This window comes from Notolepis coatsorum (genome assembly GCF_963971535.1).
Source record: "Notolepis coatsorum genome assembly, chromosome: 3".
Lineage (NCBI taxonomy): Eukaryota > Metazoa > Chordata > Actinopteri > Aulopiformes > Paralepididae > Notolepis > Notolepis coatsorum.
The window spans coordinates 28,421,295-28,436,189 of record NC_140167.1 but is presented as its reverse complement, the minus strand read 5'-3'; the positions used below and the strand labels follow the sequence as shown (position 1 = coordinate 28,436,189).

Genomic DNA, 14,895 nt, shown 5'->3' with positions numbered 1-14,895 from the left:
AGCTAGAACATAACAAAATGAACACTATGGTGTCAGCTAGAACATGACAAAATGATCACTACGGTGTGAGCTAGAACATGACAAAATGATCACTATGGTGTGAGCTAGAACATGACAAAATTAAAGGAAATGAGGGGTTTTGAAGGAAATCAGCCAAAAAAGTAAAAAAAAACACTTTTCTGGTCAACTTAGAATGTGTAACATGCATGAACATGATCACATAATTGTAATGCTATTGTGCATAAAGGTATGCATAGCAATCACAAAAACGGTTGAAACATAAAATAAACAACAAAATGAAACAATTGCAAAAGCCAGAGAAAGGGAGATAGGGGGGGGGGGACACCCTCTAAAGGAGGGGCATTACAATAACTGTAATTTGCATCATTTTACACATAACATTCACCTCTGACTACCGGAGCCTGCTAAACAGTGCCCGGCCCAGTCTTACATATTCAGATCATTGCCTCAATTAAGGGAAACTCAGCCGAAGATGAACCAGCATAAATGTTTATGGAAACGGAATATTAGATTGGAGGGGTCAGAGCCGGCCGGGGCTCTCTATGGTAATAACTCTGTCTTGAAATCAGACCCGGCTGAAGTGGAACAGCTGATAGACCGTTCCCATCCCCGGGGGGGGGGGTTCCCGAAAAGAAAAGCCCAATTTACTCCAACAGCCATTATTGAGGCAGAGAGGAAGTAATCATATGGATTATTGCTGTATTGTTGTTGGTGCAGGGCCTAGTAGAGACACGGTTGCCTTAACTGAACTACCCCCACCCCGACGATTTAGCCGTTCCCTTAACAACTTCCATACTTCATCTGTTAACTCCTTTAAACAGGTGATTATGGATGAAAAGGTCATTTTTGAATACAGAAGTAGCAGGCAGCCTCGTTCCACACGTCGCCTGCTCCCAGAGTTCTGCAGGACCATTATGTCTCCTCGTGCCGTCGCAGCAGCGCTCTTTAATGTGACGCTCGCACGCGGGGCTCGCTGCACGCTTCTCGTTCACTGTAATTCACTCTCATTACATTTTACCTCCAAGGTTGTACCTCCCCCCCCAAAATGACTGCATGGCCATGTAGACTAGCTTCTGATCTCTTGTGTATAATTACAGTTCAGTGAAATATTTCTCGTGAAAAGCCCCGATCCTTAAGACATTGGTTGCCAGCCGGATATGGCCATTTATCGCTTGAATGCCACCACGTTAATGAATGGGAGGACGAGCACATTTGCGAACGCATAAACTATATCTTAAATTATGGCTATGTGTCTAATACACCCGTCGCTTATCAATGACTTGCTTGCAGTCAACATGTACGAAACGGATTGTTTTTTCATCAGTACATACATACATTATACTGTTTTGAATACGAGTATAGTTTCTGAGATTTCTAGTCATTCCAGAGAAATCCGTGAAAATAGCCATTTACTGGAATACACAAAACACGTTGTCATTTTCCGGCTGATTTATGAATAGTTTTCAAATAAACGCTAGAATATCGAGAGTATTTGTGTTCTTATGCACGATACAAAAGCGGTCTGAAAAATAATGTATCCGTGCCGCGCTCAGCGCCGAACGCCACACACACACGTTGTGCAATCTGTGAAAAACAAGCTGCTTCCAGCCTCGCCACTGACTCTGGTAACACGACACTACTTGCCAGAGATGGGGAAACCCTGGGGCGGAGTTTATCTCTGATGCACTTTTTCACTCAATCCAATCCAATGATTGCATTACCATCCGGGAGACGATAGTGGGCGGTATTTGCCCTTTTCGCACTCAGAGCCATTCCCAATGATAATGTCAGGCTGGACGGATGAAAAATGAATGGATATCGCTAATAAAATAAATAACGATTAAATAACGAGAAATCTCGTGATTGGCAACCAACGCATGGCGGCCAACAACTCTCGTTGTTGGCACCCAATGTGTTAATATAGATATAAACAAAACCGTAGCCTCACTGCAGAATTTAAATGTAGAACAAACAAAGTCTCACAGAATCTTCATTCAACGACAGTTAAACATCCATTTTGAATGTATATGCTCAAAAAGGTTGGTTTACATTAACATAATTTGTAAATATTATAGTAAAATATATCTTAATTTTCTTTCATATTTGCCACCTCTGCTATGTGCACATGATCTTGCTTATTTATTTATTTATACTGTAGGTCATATTGGCATTAATTGTTTTATGTTTATGTTTATTTAGGATCCCCATTAGCTTTTGCTGTTGCTGGGTATTAGGTGGAGATGGGAGATTGGGCCTTTAAGCAACCATGCTATATAGAGTAAGAGTCAACCATGCTATATAGAGTAAGAGTCAACCATGCTATATAGAGTAAGAGTCAACCATGCTATATAGAGTAAGAGTCAACCATGCTATATAGAGTAAGAGTCAACCATGCTATATAGAGTAAGAGTCAACCATGCTATATAGAGTAAGAGTCACCCATATAGAGTAAGAGTCAACCATGTTATATAGAGTAAGAGTCAACCATGCTATATAGAGTAAGAGTCAACCATGCTATATAGAGTAAGTCTCAACCATGCTATATAGAGTAAGAGTCAACCATGCTATATAGAGTAAGAGTCAACCATGCTATATAGAGTAAGACTCAACCATGCTATAGAGTAAGAGTCACCCATATAGAGTAAGTCAACCATGCTATATAGAGTAAGACTCAACCATGCTATATAGAGTAAGAGTCAACTATGCTATATAGAGTAAGACTCACCCATATAGAGTAAGAGTCAACCATGCTATATAGAGTAAGACTCACCCATATAGAGTAAGAGTCAACCATGCTATATAGAGTAAGAGTCAACCATGCTATATAGAGTAAGACTCACCCATATAGAGTAAGAGTCAACCATGCTATATAGAGTAAGAGTCAACCATGCTATATAGAGTAAGAGTCACCCATATAGAGTAAGAGTCAACCATGCTATATAGAGTAAGACTCACCCATATAGAGTAAGAGTCAACCATGCTATATAGAGTAAGAGTCAACCATGCTATATAGAGTAAGACTCACCCATATAGAGTAAGACTCAACCATGCTATATAGAGTAAGACTCACCCATATAGAGTAAGACTCAACCATGCTATATAGAGTAAGACTCACCCATATAGAGTAAGAGTCAACCATGCTATATAGAGTAAGAGTCACCAGTGCCAGTTTGAAATGTGTTAGAAAGCGCATGCCTGGGACCTCCTTGTCTTTGTGATGTCGTGGCTCGTGAAGACCACACCAGGCAAACCCAACCCTGCATCTCAGCAAAACACACGCAGTGGCCTCTCTGTTGCCAGCGGATAGGCTGATTGTCGATATGCTGATTGTTTGTGTTTGTGTCCTTGCCACCGTGCACCTTATTTCTGACCTTGCCTTACTTAACATGCCTCTGTATTGACTTGACAGCATTTATATAAAAAGAAAAGAAATCCTGGAGGTTCAGGATGCTGGCTATTCAGAAATCATCCAAATATCCTTTAGGAAACGTTATTACCCTGTGAATATAAAGGCTGTGATTATAATAGAACGAATGCATACGGTGCATCGCAAAGCAATCTGCTCACAGCCAGGAATGGTGTGTCATCCTTTAATTTCTTTCACATAATGTCTCGATATTGTGTGGCAAACAAAAGCAGGACAATATAGATATATATTTTGTAACGGGAGCTACGTAATGTTGTCCATAATATGGACATTATACTCAGTATATAGTCATTATGTGTCAAGGCTGAGGCTAGAGAGAGAGAGATGAGGGTGATTGGGAGGATGGCAATCAAAGAGGTTGCAGGTTTGAATTGATGCAGATGGAGGAACACAAAACATGATTGTTTGCGCTCGTGTTCATCTGCTAAAAACTCTGCCGTGCAGCGCCACCCCCACCCCCCAATCATCTCCAAGAAACCCATCTCGGCTCCCATATGTAGAGTCCAAACAAATGAGCCATATGGATATGTATGCTAACCTGGGAGATGATGGGGATATATTGTGAGGCTTTGAATAGGCCCTGTGATGATGTAAATTGAAGAGGAGGCTTTTAAAAAGTGAAACGGGGGGGGGCCTTATTGCATATGCATCGAGGTAGATCAAAGCCTTTTCGGGGGTGATGCATTTACATAGCGATATCAGCGACGCTATGGGAACCAGGCAACCCCAGCTCTGGACCACTTGTGAATAAAGAGGGCGCTGTGGAAGTCCTTCAGCGCCATTAGAACAGGAGTCAAGGAAGTTCCCTTTCTGTCTGGGCTTAGTGACCCAATCTCCTCCTCCGGGACAAAAGATAGGTGTCCTCACAACACATTTGTCACAAATGTGAAAAGGAGAAAGGTAAAAATAGTGAAAGGTGATGTATCTTTCTGTGCGTGATATGATTTCTACACATGTCCGTTCTCTCAGCTAATGTGCTGCCAATGTTCTCATCAGCTGTCATGTGTTTTTCTTTTGTGTTTTTTCTCAGTCATAAGATAAGATAAGATATTCCTTTATTGATCCCCTTGGTGAAATTCGGGTTTCATAGCAGCGTGGGGAAGGGGGGGCGGGGGGAGTACAGGTACGGGCATCCTAATAGTAGAAGACATAAATATAAGCAATACAACTATAGTAAAGATCAAAATAAGCAGTGTAAACAATATAATTAACTCTGAATATAAGAATATGAGCAAGTAAGCAGTGTAATCAAAGGTGCAGATGAGGGTCTGTATGCCCTATCAGTTATATTATACGTTAGAATAAATATGGGCAATGAACACTTAGAATCTGAATATATCCTATGAGTAAGTAAAGTATACAGTATACACAGGTGCAGTATACATAAGGTACCCTAAATGGCACGATATATGTCATACATTAAATGGGTTTAATAAGTCTTTGTGCCTGAAATGAAAACTATTTCTTTGTGTAGGTTTGAAAAGTGCCTGACCCCCTTATTAGTTTGTTTCTTTGATCAACTCGCCTTGAATTGTTTTTTATTTATTTGAACGGTATAAAAAAAAATAAAAAATGGACCGACTGACTGTGTCTTTGTGTTTCAAGGAAAGAGAAGACAAACTGCAAGCCCCTATCTGCAGTACAATCAAAAGGTGAGTTTCACATTTCAAATTCGTTCAGATTCCTTGAGTCTTCCTCCGACCTCAAAGTAATTATTTGAGGAACAAACCGTGACCTACATCGAACCGACGCATAAGGGGACGTTAATTTAGAAGAGAGAAATAAACGAGTGTATTAATGTGATTCACATGAGTACTATGAGCCATATGAATACATTAAAATGTAAAAACTGAAATATTATTTTTGAAAGGAGTAAATTAAAAAGGGCCTCGAGGCTAAAGATTTTTTTTTACTGAAAGCTAAAATAGATTCACATAGCTGTGAATCTGTATCTAAATCCTTTGATACAATGAGAACAAAGAAAAAGAAACCCTGATGCTGCATCTCAGCAGAACACGCGCAGTGGCCTCTCTGTTGCCAGTGGATAGGCTGATTGTTGATAGGCTGATTGTCTGTGTTTGTGTCCTTGCCACCGTGCACCTTGTTTCTGACCAAGCCTATACACAGACTTGGCTGACAGAAAGAGCCCGTTCAGTGCTAGACTAAGACTTCCGAGATGTAGCACTGAACGGCACAGGAAGTCCTTCATTCCGACAGCCATCAGACTTTACAATGCATCACTGTGCCTCACTGCATCACTGAGCACAGGGTGACAGTTACCATATTCCTGGACTTTTACTTTTGAAACAACACTGTTCAATATTACACTTACTGTGTACACTTACTGTAGATTTCTGTAGATTTTATATTAGAATGTATATACATAACAGGAAATGTATATCCCGGACTGTATTTTATTCTTAGGCTTATTTTTCTTTTTATTCGTGATTTGTTTTGTCTACTTAAATGTTTACTGTGAGCGATTTGTAGTGCCAAATTTCCCTCGGGATGAATAAAGTATTTCTATTCTATTCTATTTTATAATTGACTTTCATAAGTCCACGTCCCAGAAAGAGCTCCGTCTTTTACAGTGGTAAACTACTACTCAAGGAGACACGTTTGAAGCACAAAGTGATGTAGAGACCTTGGGGATTACTTATCTAGAGAGTAAGGTAATTTTCTCATTAGGAACAGTTGCTCCGTTCCGTCCTCGAGAGCGATACCCCCCCCCTTCCACTCCCCCCTCTGGTCTGCGTACACACTACACTCTCGTCTTATATATATATATATATATATACATTATATACTTGATCGGCTATAGTCCCGCTGAACACAACTAGTCACCTTGATAAGCGGCGCGCTAAGACCACGATAGGTCACAGTCGGATCAGACACTGAAAAGTCATGAGAATATGGATGCTAAAACTTTACTTACCGATTGGCAGGCTAGTTGATGGACTAACGTCAGGCTGTGTTACTGGAGGTAGTAATAGTGCGATGGGTTGTGATTGAACAACAACGTCGGGCGGCTCCCTTGTTGTTTGAGTTATGGATGGGCTAACCGGCCGCTTTAGTAGTGATTCAACAACGGAGGGATCACTGGTTGGTTTTTCGCCAATTATGCTGTCCACTGCATCAAACCACGGAAATGTGTCCTTGTCATCAGATGAGCTGCCTGATTTGCGCACTGCATCCCGTACTTTAAGATATTGAAGCCTCATCTTCTTCACTTTAGCTCAACATTGTTGACTGATCTGTTGTACCCATTGTTACGACCCTGGCTCAAGGCCCGCAACCTATGTGCAAAACCGACACCAAAACCTGTGTATTAACTCAAGTGCTACTATTTAAGGAATTACTAGTGTAAGCTAAAAGGATAAGGACTGGAAGAACGTGACAATCTATCTGGTAACCCACACTCTTCTAAACACAGACCCTGCATGTGTGTGTGCCTGGCTGGTTTTAAACCTCCCAGCAGGTAACCAATCAGCACTAATTAACTAAGTGGCAGCCCTCACCTACATGCCCCGTGACACAGAGTGATCAGGCCTCTAGTACATAACACCTCCCCCACCAAACTGGTTGCCCAAGAGGCAACCACTACACAACAACTCATAGACAAAACAAAAAAAACAACTGTGACCCCTTAGTTGTCAGGGCCACTACCACAACAGTGATAACGGGTACCACAAACACCGGTACTATGATCGTGAGAGGGCGTCTGCTAGCACGTTGTCCCTCCCACGAATGTGGCGAATATCCAAGTTATACGCCTGGAGGAACAAACTCCATCGCATCAAACGATGGTTCGAGTTCACCATGCTGCGAAGAAAAACCAAAGGGTTATGGTCTGTATACACAACAAGGGGTAAACTGGAGGATCCAACGTAAACATCAAAATGGTTCAAGGCAAGAACCAAAGCGAGCGCCTCCTTCTCTATAGTAGAGTAGTGCAGTTGATGCCTGTCAAACTTTTTAGAAAAGTAGCACACTGGGTGCTCCACCTCTAATGCATCCTCTTGCAGGAGGACGGCTCCAGCACCGAGGTCACTAGCATCCACTGCCAACTTGAATGGCAGTTGAAAATCGGGAGCTGACAGAACGGGAGCGCTAATCAGAATACCCTTGATGCTCTCAAAAGACTGTTGACAAGTCTCAGTCCACACGAAAGGTACCTTAGGACTGAGCAGATTGGTCAAAGGGGCAACAACAGAAGCAAAGTTCCTACAGAAACTCCTATAGTACCCTGCCATACCTAGGAAGCGCTTTAACTCCCGCCTGGTGATGGGAGCAGGGAAGCCCACTATAGCCTCCACCTTAGCTGTAATGGGGCACACATGCCCACGTCCAACCACCTTACCCAGGTAGGTAACCGTGGCCTGTCCAAATTCACATTTCGCAAGGTTAACTGTCAAGTTAGCATCACCCAACCGCTTGAACACTTCCGCCAGATGCTCCACATGTTGTGACCAAGAGGAACTGTGGATAACCAGGTCATCCAGATATGCCTCACAGAACGCTACTCCGGCCAGGACCTTGTTCACTAGCCGCTGAAACGTCGCTGGGGCATTTCGCATGCCAAAGGCCATCACTGTATACTGGCAGAAACTCTCTGGTGTGACAAAAGCGGATATCTCACGTGCTCGCGGAGTAAGCGGAACCTGCCAGTATCCCTTCAGCAAATCCAATTTACTTACAAAGGCTGCTGAACCCACCCGATCGATACAGTCGTCCATCCGAGGAAGAGGGTACGAGTCCGGCTTGGTTACTGCATTAACTTTACGGAAGTCAGTACAGAACCGATGAGTGCAGTCTGGCTTATCAACAAGCAGGCAGGGGGAGCTCCACGCACTAGAGCTGGGCTCCGCAATGCCATGTCTCACCATATAGTCTACTTCCTTACTCAAGATCCGTCGTTTTTCCGGATTCACCCTGTAGGCATGTTGCTTAATTGGCCCTGCACTACCAACATCAATGTCGTGCTCGAGTACATTAGTACGACTAGGGACATCAGAAAACAAACGTGTATGCTGTCTAAGTAGGCGCACCACATCCGCACGCTCAGGAAGTGGCAAGTACGACAGGTGTGAGTCCAAGTCACCTAGTATCTGGGTGTTTGGCAACCTGCCCTGAGAAATCTCCTTCGACACAGAACAGTCGGCCACAATAGGAGATGCAGAAACTGTCAGAATAGCCACAGGCTTGACCCCTGACTGGTCCATCTGAGCCCTATCATTGTACGCCTTCAACATATTGACGTGACATAATCTACTCTTGCGCCTGCGGTCGGGAGTTTTAATCAAGTAGTCGACCTCACCAACTTTGCGCTCAATGGAGTATGGCCCACTGTATTTAGCCTGTAATGCAGACCCAAGAATAGGCGAGAGAACCAACACCTTGTCTCCCGGTGAGAACACCCTATGTCGGGCCCGCCTATCATACCACACCTTCATTTTTCCTTGGGCTACCTTTAGGTTCTCTTTCGCTAGTTCACATGCTCTACTAAGCTTAAGCCTGAAGTCACACACATAGTCCAACAAATTAGTAGAGGAAGGAGTCTGGTCAGCCAACCACTTTTCCTTCAGCAGTTTCAAAGGACCCCTCACTGTGTGGCCGAACACCAGCTCAGCCGGGCTGAATCCAAGAGACTCCTGGGTTACCTCCCTAGCAGCAAACAGAAGCAAAGGAATTCCATCATCCCAGTCTTTGTCGAACTCCGTACAATATGCCCGCAGCATTGTTTTGATAGTCTGGTGAAATCTCTCCAGCGCCCCCTGGGACTCTGGATGATAGGCAGAGGAAGGGCAATGCTGGATAGACAACTGCTGGAGGACCTGAGCAAAGAGACGGGACATGAAGTTAGACCCTTGATCTGATTGAATGACCTTTGGTAGACCAAACGTCGAAAAAAACCTAACCAGAGCTTTGGATATAGCTGGGGCTGTGATCTTGCGTAAAGGAATGGCTTCAGGAAAACGGGTCGCTGCACACATAATAGTCAAAAGGTACTGGTTCCCTGTCTTAGTTCGAGGGAGGGGACCAACACAGTCAATGAGGATCCGCTCAAAAGGTTCCCCAACGGCAGGGATAGGCTGCAGAGGAGCCTGAGGGATCTTCTGGTTTGGTTTACCAACCACCTGACACACATGGCACGAGCGACAATATTGTGCCACATCTGACTTCAAACCAGGCCAACAAAAATGTCTCAGCACACGGTCATAAGTCTTCCTGACCCCCATGTGACCAGCAAGATCATGATCATGTGCTAGATGCAGTATATCAGGACGATACACGGCTGGAACAACAATCTGAAACACACTGCCCCAGTCATCCAGACTGGACAGGTTAGGTGGTGTCCACTTTCTCATGAGCACGTCATTGCTAACAAAGTATCCTTGAGACGTATCTACCATTGCATCCTCTAAAACCGCCTCTTCAAAGAGGGACGACAAGGAGACATCCTTGTTTTGCTCTAGTACCAACTGCTCATGAGACGGTATCACCTTACCAAAACCCTCATCAGGGCCACTTTTCAACTCAACAAAGAACGTGTCACTAAGTGTCATATCACCATCTAAGTTAACAACCTCATGGGTGTCACATTTGACCTTTGACATTGCGCGTGTTACCGCACACACAGGAAACACTCCTGGATGCTTCTGTGCGAGCTCATCAGGAACCTCAGAAACTACAGGGACGGGAACTACAACTGGAGTAGCCAGCACTTTGCCACCGGCCAAATCGTTCCCTAGAATGAAGGACACCCCCTTTATGGGAATGTGAGAACACACTCCTACGACAACATTGCCTGATACTAAGGGAGAGTTTAGCGAGACCTCATGCAAAGGAGTATTCACAAAGCCTCCTCCAAAGCCCTGAACAATGGCACCGGAATGCAATGGAGAATCTTCCGAAAATGGCAAAATCCCATCCAGAATGAGAGACTGGAAAGCTCCTGTATCTCTCCATATTGTAATAGCCTGCCTTGATCCTAATGCACCAACCAGTGAAACAAATCCATCCATCATAAATGTTGAGGAGCCCTCTAGCTCCCTGTCTGCACCTTTGATACTTCGCACCCCACCCTCTAATGTCGGCATAGGTGTCCTGTCCATGATTTCTACCAGAGCCACCGTTTTTACATTTTTCTGCTTAAGCACAGGGCATCCAGCAACGATATGACCAGGCTCCTTACAGTAAAAACAGATAACCCCCTCTGGGAATGCACTAGCAGAGCCACCTTGCCTAGGAGTCGAAGTAAACCGACCAGCAGACACGGGTGCCGGGAACCGGCTCCCCTGAGAAGGACGCCTACTACCCCTGGACTCCACACGGCCCTCCTCTACAAAGACAGATTTGTGTGTTAACACAAACTCATCAGCCAAGACAGCAGCGTCGGCTATCTTCGATACCTTATGCTCATTTAGATGTGTGGACACGTTATCAGGAACACACCTTTTAAATTCCTCTAGGAGAACCAACTGTCTGAGCTGCTCCCTTGACTCTGCTTTCTGCGAGGTGCACCACCGGTCAAACAGGTTCTCCTTCTCTTTTCCAAATTCAACATAAGACTGCCCCTCCTGCCTACGATAACCTCTAAAACGCTGACGATAGGCCTCGGGGACCAACTCATAAGCCCTCAATATGGAAGCTTTAACAAGTTCATAATCAGCGCTTTGTTCAAGGGACAGAGCAGTGTAGGCTTCTTGTGCCCTACCAACCAAAACACATTGCAGCAGCAGTGTCCAGGCGGTATCAGGCCACTTCAATGTGGTTGCCACCCGTTCAAAAAGGGGGAAATATCTTTCCACGTCTTTCTCAAAAAACGGAGGCACCATCCTAATATTCCTGCCTACATCAAAACCGGAACGTGACTCTGGATGCAGAACACCCGCCTGTAAGGCAGCATGCTTATACTCAAGCTCCTTCTGCGCACGCTCGTGCTCCAGCAACATTTGTCTCTCCTTAAGCTCCCGCTCCTCTTTCCTCTCTTTAAGCTCACGCTCCTCTCTCCTCTCTCTCTCCTTAAGCTCACGCTCATGCTCACGCTCCTCTCTCCTCTCCTTAAGCTCACGCTCCTCTCTCCTCTCCTCACGCTCTTGGTGTAGCTGCCTCTCCTTAAACTCCAACTCTCTAACCCTCCATTCACCCTCTGCACCAGATAAAAGCGGAGACGCGTCAGACGAAGGAGGCTGCTCCACCCTCTCCTCAAGCACCTGCCCTCTAATGAGCAACACCCTTAAAGCACTCAAGGCAGATGGCTTCAACCGTTTCTCACTGGGAGAAAGCTCCACCTTGTAGTGTACAGCAAGCTCCAGAAGCTGTTCTTTGGAAAACCTCTCCAACAAGTCATGCGAAGGGAGATCAACAAAATCCCTAACGGAAGCCATCTTTCCTACACCAGCGCCACCACCCGTTCACCATAGAGTCACCAAAGAAACACCAAAGAACCACCGAAGAACGACTAAAGAACCACGACGAACCACTGAAGAACCATACTGAATGCCAAAGCCACTAATAACAACCATAAAGGGACGCTGTGGCAATGTGTGCTACGGAGCGCACATTTCAAGGACGTAAAAAAAACCAAAAAAAAAAACCACACCCACCCTAAATAGACGTGACATACACTCAGGGTGTTAGGTGCTACCAGGTATGCTCAACAAACACTCAAACAAACAAAACAAAATAAATCCAACAAACAATTCCAAACAGGTGCGCCTTCTAACCTGATGTGACCACATATGCTTCTACGTCTAAACTGCAGAAAAAAGAAAAAAAAAACCCGGCCTACCACATGTCTACCCTAAGAAACACTAATTCAAGCCCTACCACACTACCTGTGTTTCCTGGCCGCCCTAACCTACCTACCCTTAAACTAATGCCCTGTAGACCTAACTTTCTTCAACCACACCTGCTACCAGTCAAAGATCATATACAATCATTTCATTGACCGCCCCAGGAGTACGTGGTGCACCGGACGCTAACCCACAACCAGAAAATAATGTCCCTATCTACATGTGGTGCCTACTAAACTATATATTTTAACAGCATAAGTAGTCACATCAAATTACAAACAAATACGGCATACTCACCTGTTTGATGAAATGGCTCAGCCCCCACGTTACACCAAATGTAACGAACACCACCCAAACCATAACATGATGACACCCCGTGCAACACAAAAAAAAAAACACCAAACAAAGTTCTAGGGGTAAAAGATCCCGGACGAGCCCCCAATTGTTACGACCCTGGCTCAAGGCCCGCAACCTATGTGCAAAACCGACACCAAAACCTGTGTATTAACTCAAGTGCTACTATTTAAGGAATTACTAGTGTAAGCTAAAAGGATAAGGACTGGAAGAACGTGACAATCTATCTGGTAACCCACACTCTTCTAAACACAGACCCTGCATGTGTGTGTGCCTGGCTGGTTTTAAACCTCCCAGCAGGTAACCAATCAGCACTAATTAACTAAGTGGCAGCCCTCACCTACATGCCCCGTGACACAGAGTGATCAGGCCTCTAGTACATAACACCCATGCACACGCAAATACTCGCCAAATTGCCCATAAATATCGGGTGGGTATTGTGGGTATTGTCCAGTTGTTGCTGTATGTTTTTATCTGCCCAAAATTCAAGCAAGCATGAAAGCATTACAGGTTTGTTTGCACAAAACGCTCTGTTCTGTCGTCGGGGACGCTGGTTCGCACCCAAAAGCACTTTTTCAAGCGGTCCCGGCTTGGAGCGAATCAGCGTCCCCGGTGACGGGGGGAGCGTTCTCATCACACTTGCCTAGTGAGAAACCACCCTAAAACAAGTCTGGAAAGTGTAAACAAGTTACGCAGGAAAAACATTTGACCGACAAAATGACAAACGCAGTTGAACAAATCCCACAGTTCTCATCTGTCTTCCTCATGCTCTTTTATTCTAGCTTTCTGGGGGGAGTCGGACGACAGCGACTCGGAGATCGAAGCAGCCTTGCGTCCTCAGCCCTTCTACAGAGAAGCCGCCGCCTCCGATGATTTCTACGACTGACGTTAACGCCCGAGGGATTGCTTTAAAATCGTGCCAAAGCCACACTCCAGCCGCTCCTCCGCCAACACACAGGGGTTAATTTGCTCCTTTACTCGTTTTATTAAATCCCGGGTCTACGTTGTGAACCGTATGCACACGGTATCGTAGAAAACAAATAATAAAGTTGATGGCTCTCAGTGCGGGTAAAGTATGTGAAGAGTTGTCCAACGCTCTGATGTTAACCCTGCTTCATTCTCTTTATCTGAACAACTCTTCCGGCTCATAATAACAGCTTGAAATAGATTAAACAGATCTTTTAAAGTGATTTGTTTGCACTAGGCTGGAAATCATGCATTTTGAATGCCACAAGCATCTCCGAGTGGTCTCCCTCCAGCGCGGCTCGAGTGCAGCGATGTGAGTCACCTGTGAAATGACAAAGCACAATGACCACTCTGGGTGCTACCGCGCAACCCGTGAACCCGTTGAAGGGCCCCCATCTCCCAGGACATGATGTAACGGCTGGGGCTGCCGGCAAACTCCGAGCGGATGGAGACCGCGGTGAAACGCTCAGCGTGTGTTTCTGGAGCCATTCCTTTGCAAATCGCGCTGGTGTAAAAAGGAAAAATACAAACGTATAGCTGCTGTGGGAGAGAACAAGGACAAAGAAATGCATAGAATAGGAGGAGGAGGTTAATAGGTCAAGGGTACTAGAGTTATTGCCGTAACTACACAATGGACTGCTATGAGAGGCTTTAGCGATTTATCACCCCCCCTCTCACTACCCCGTACATACTATATCTATTAATAACCCAAACTTGCTGTGTGGGAGGGTACGTTCTGAAATTTAGATTTTACAGTTCATCATTTCTGTAGCATAAATTTTGCCACGCTGTAAATGTGGTAAAAGCCTGTGGCATCCAGTGCATCAGTAGGATTCCATTAGTCAGCTTTAGGTGGCTTCACATGCCTGAACCTTCTAGAGTAGGACTCCACTCTCATTACCAGTAATGGCTTCAGCCATCCATGACCCACCACAGGGAAAGGGACTGGTGGAATAATTTGGAGTTTGCTAAAAGGCTCCCTAACATAATATCCATGTTAAGGAGCATGTCAACAGATACTTGTGTGCGACAGATAGCTTGCGGGAGAAGTGGAGGTATATTGTACTAATGCGTAACAACACAATAAACATTTTTTAAAAGAACTTCCCTGACTCCGTGCCTGCGAGATAATGATCTATTCAGTCAACTCTCTTAGCTTACAGCATGTAATGTCAGACCGTCCTTCCATGGGGGAAGAGTGTTTAATCGTGTTGAGGCATGGAGTCATCCAGTCTATCAGCCTTCTGACATGATCTATGGATATGGATATGAATATTAAAGGACAATACCTGTGTTATTTTACGTCTAATAGTCTGTGGCAGGTTTTCA

General features: G+C 44.8%; 1 protein-coding gene across 1 annotated transcript in view; it reads left to right on the top strand.

Moving 5' to 3' along the window:
* kiz (kizuna centrosomal protein) overlaps positions 1-14,635 on the top strand; it is a 55,633-nt gene extending 40,998 nt beyond the window's left edge. Inside the window, exons 13-14 of the mRNA XM_084311133.1 lie at positions 5,054-5,100; positions 13,383-14,635. Coding sequence (XP_084167259.1) covers positions 5,054-5,100; positions 13,383-13,486 — 151 coding nt within the window. The 3' untranslated portion in view covers positions 13,487-14,635. The remainder of the gene's footprint in view (positions 1-5,053; positions 5,101-13,382) is intronic.
* The last annotated feature ends 260 nt before the right edge of the window (positions 14,636-14,895 follow it).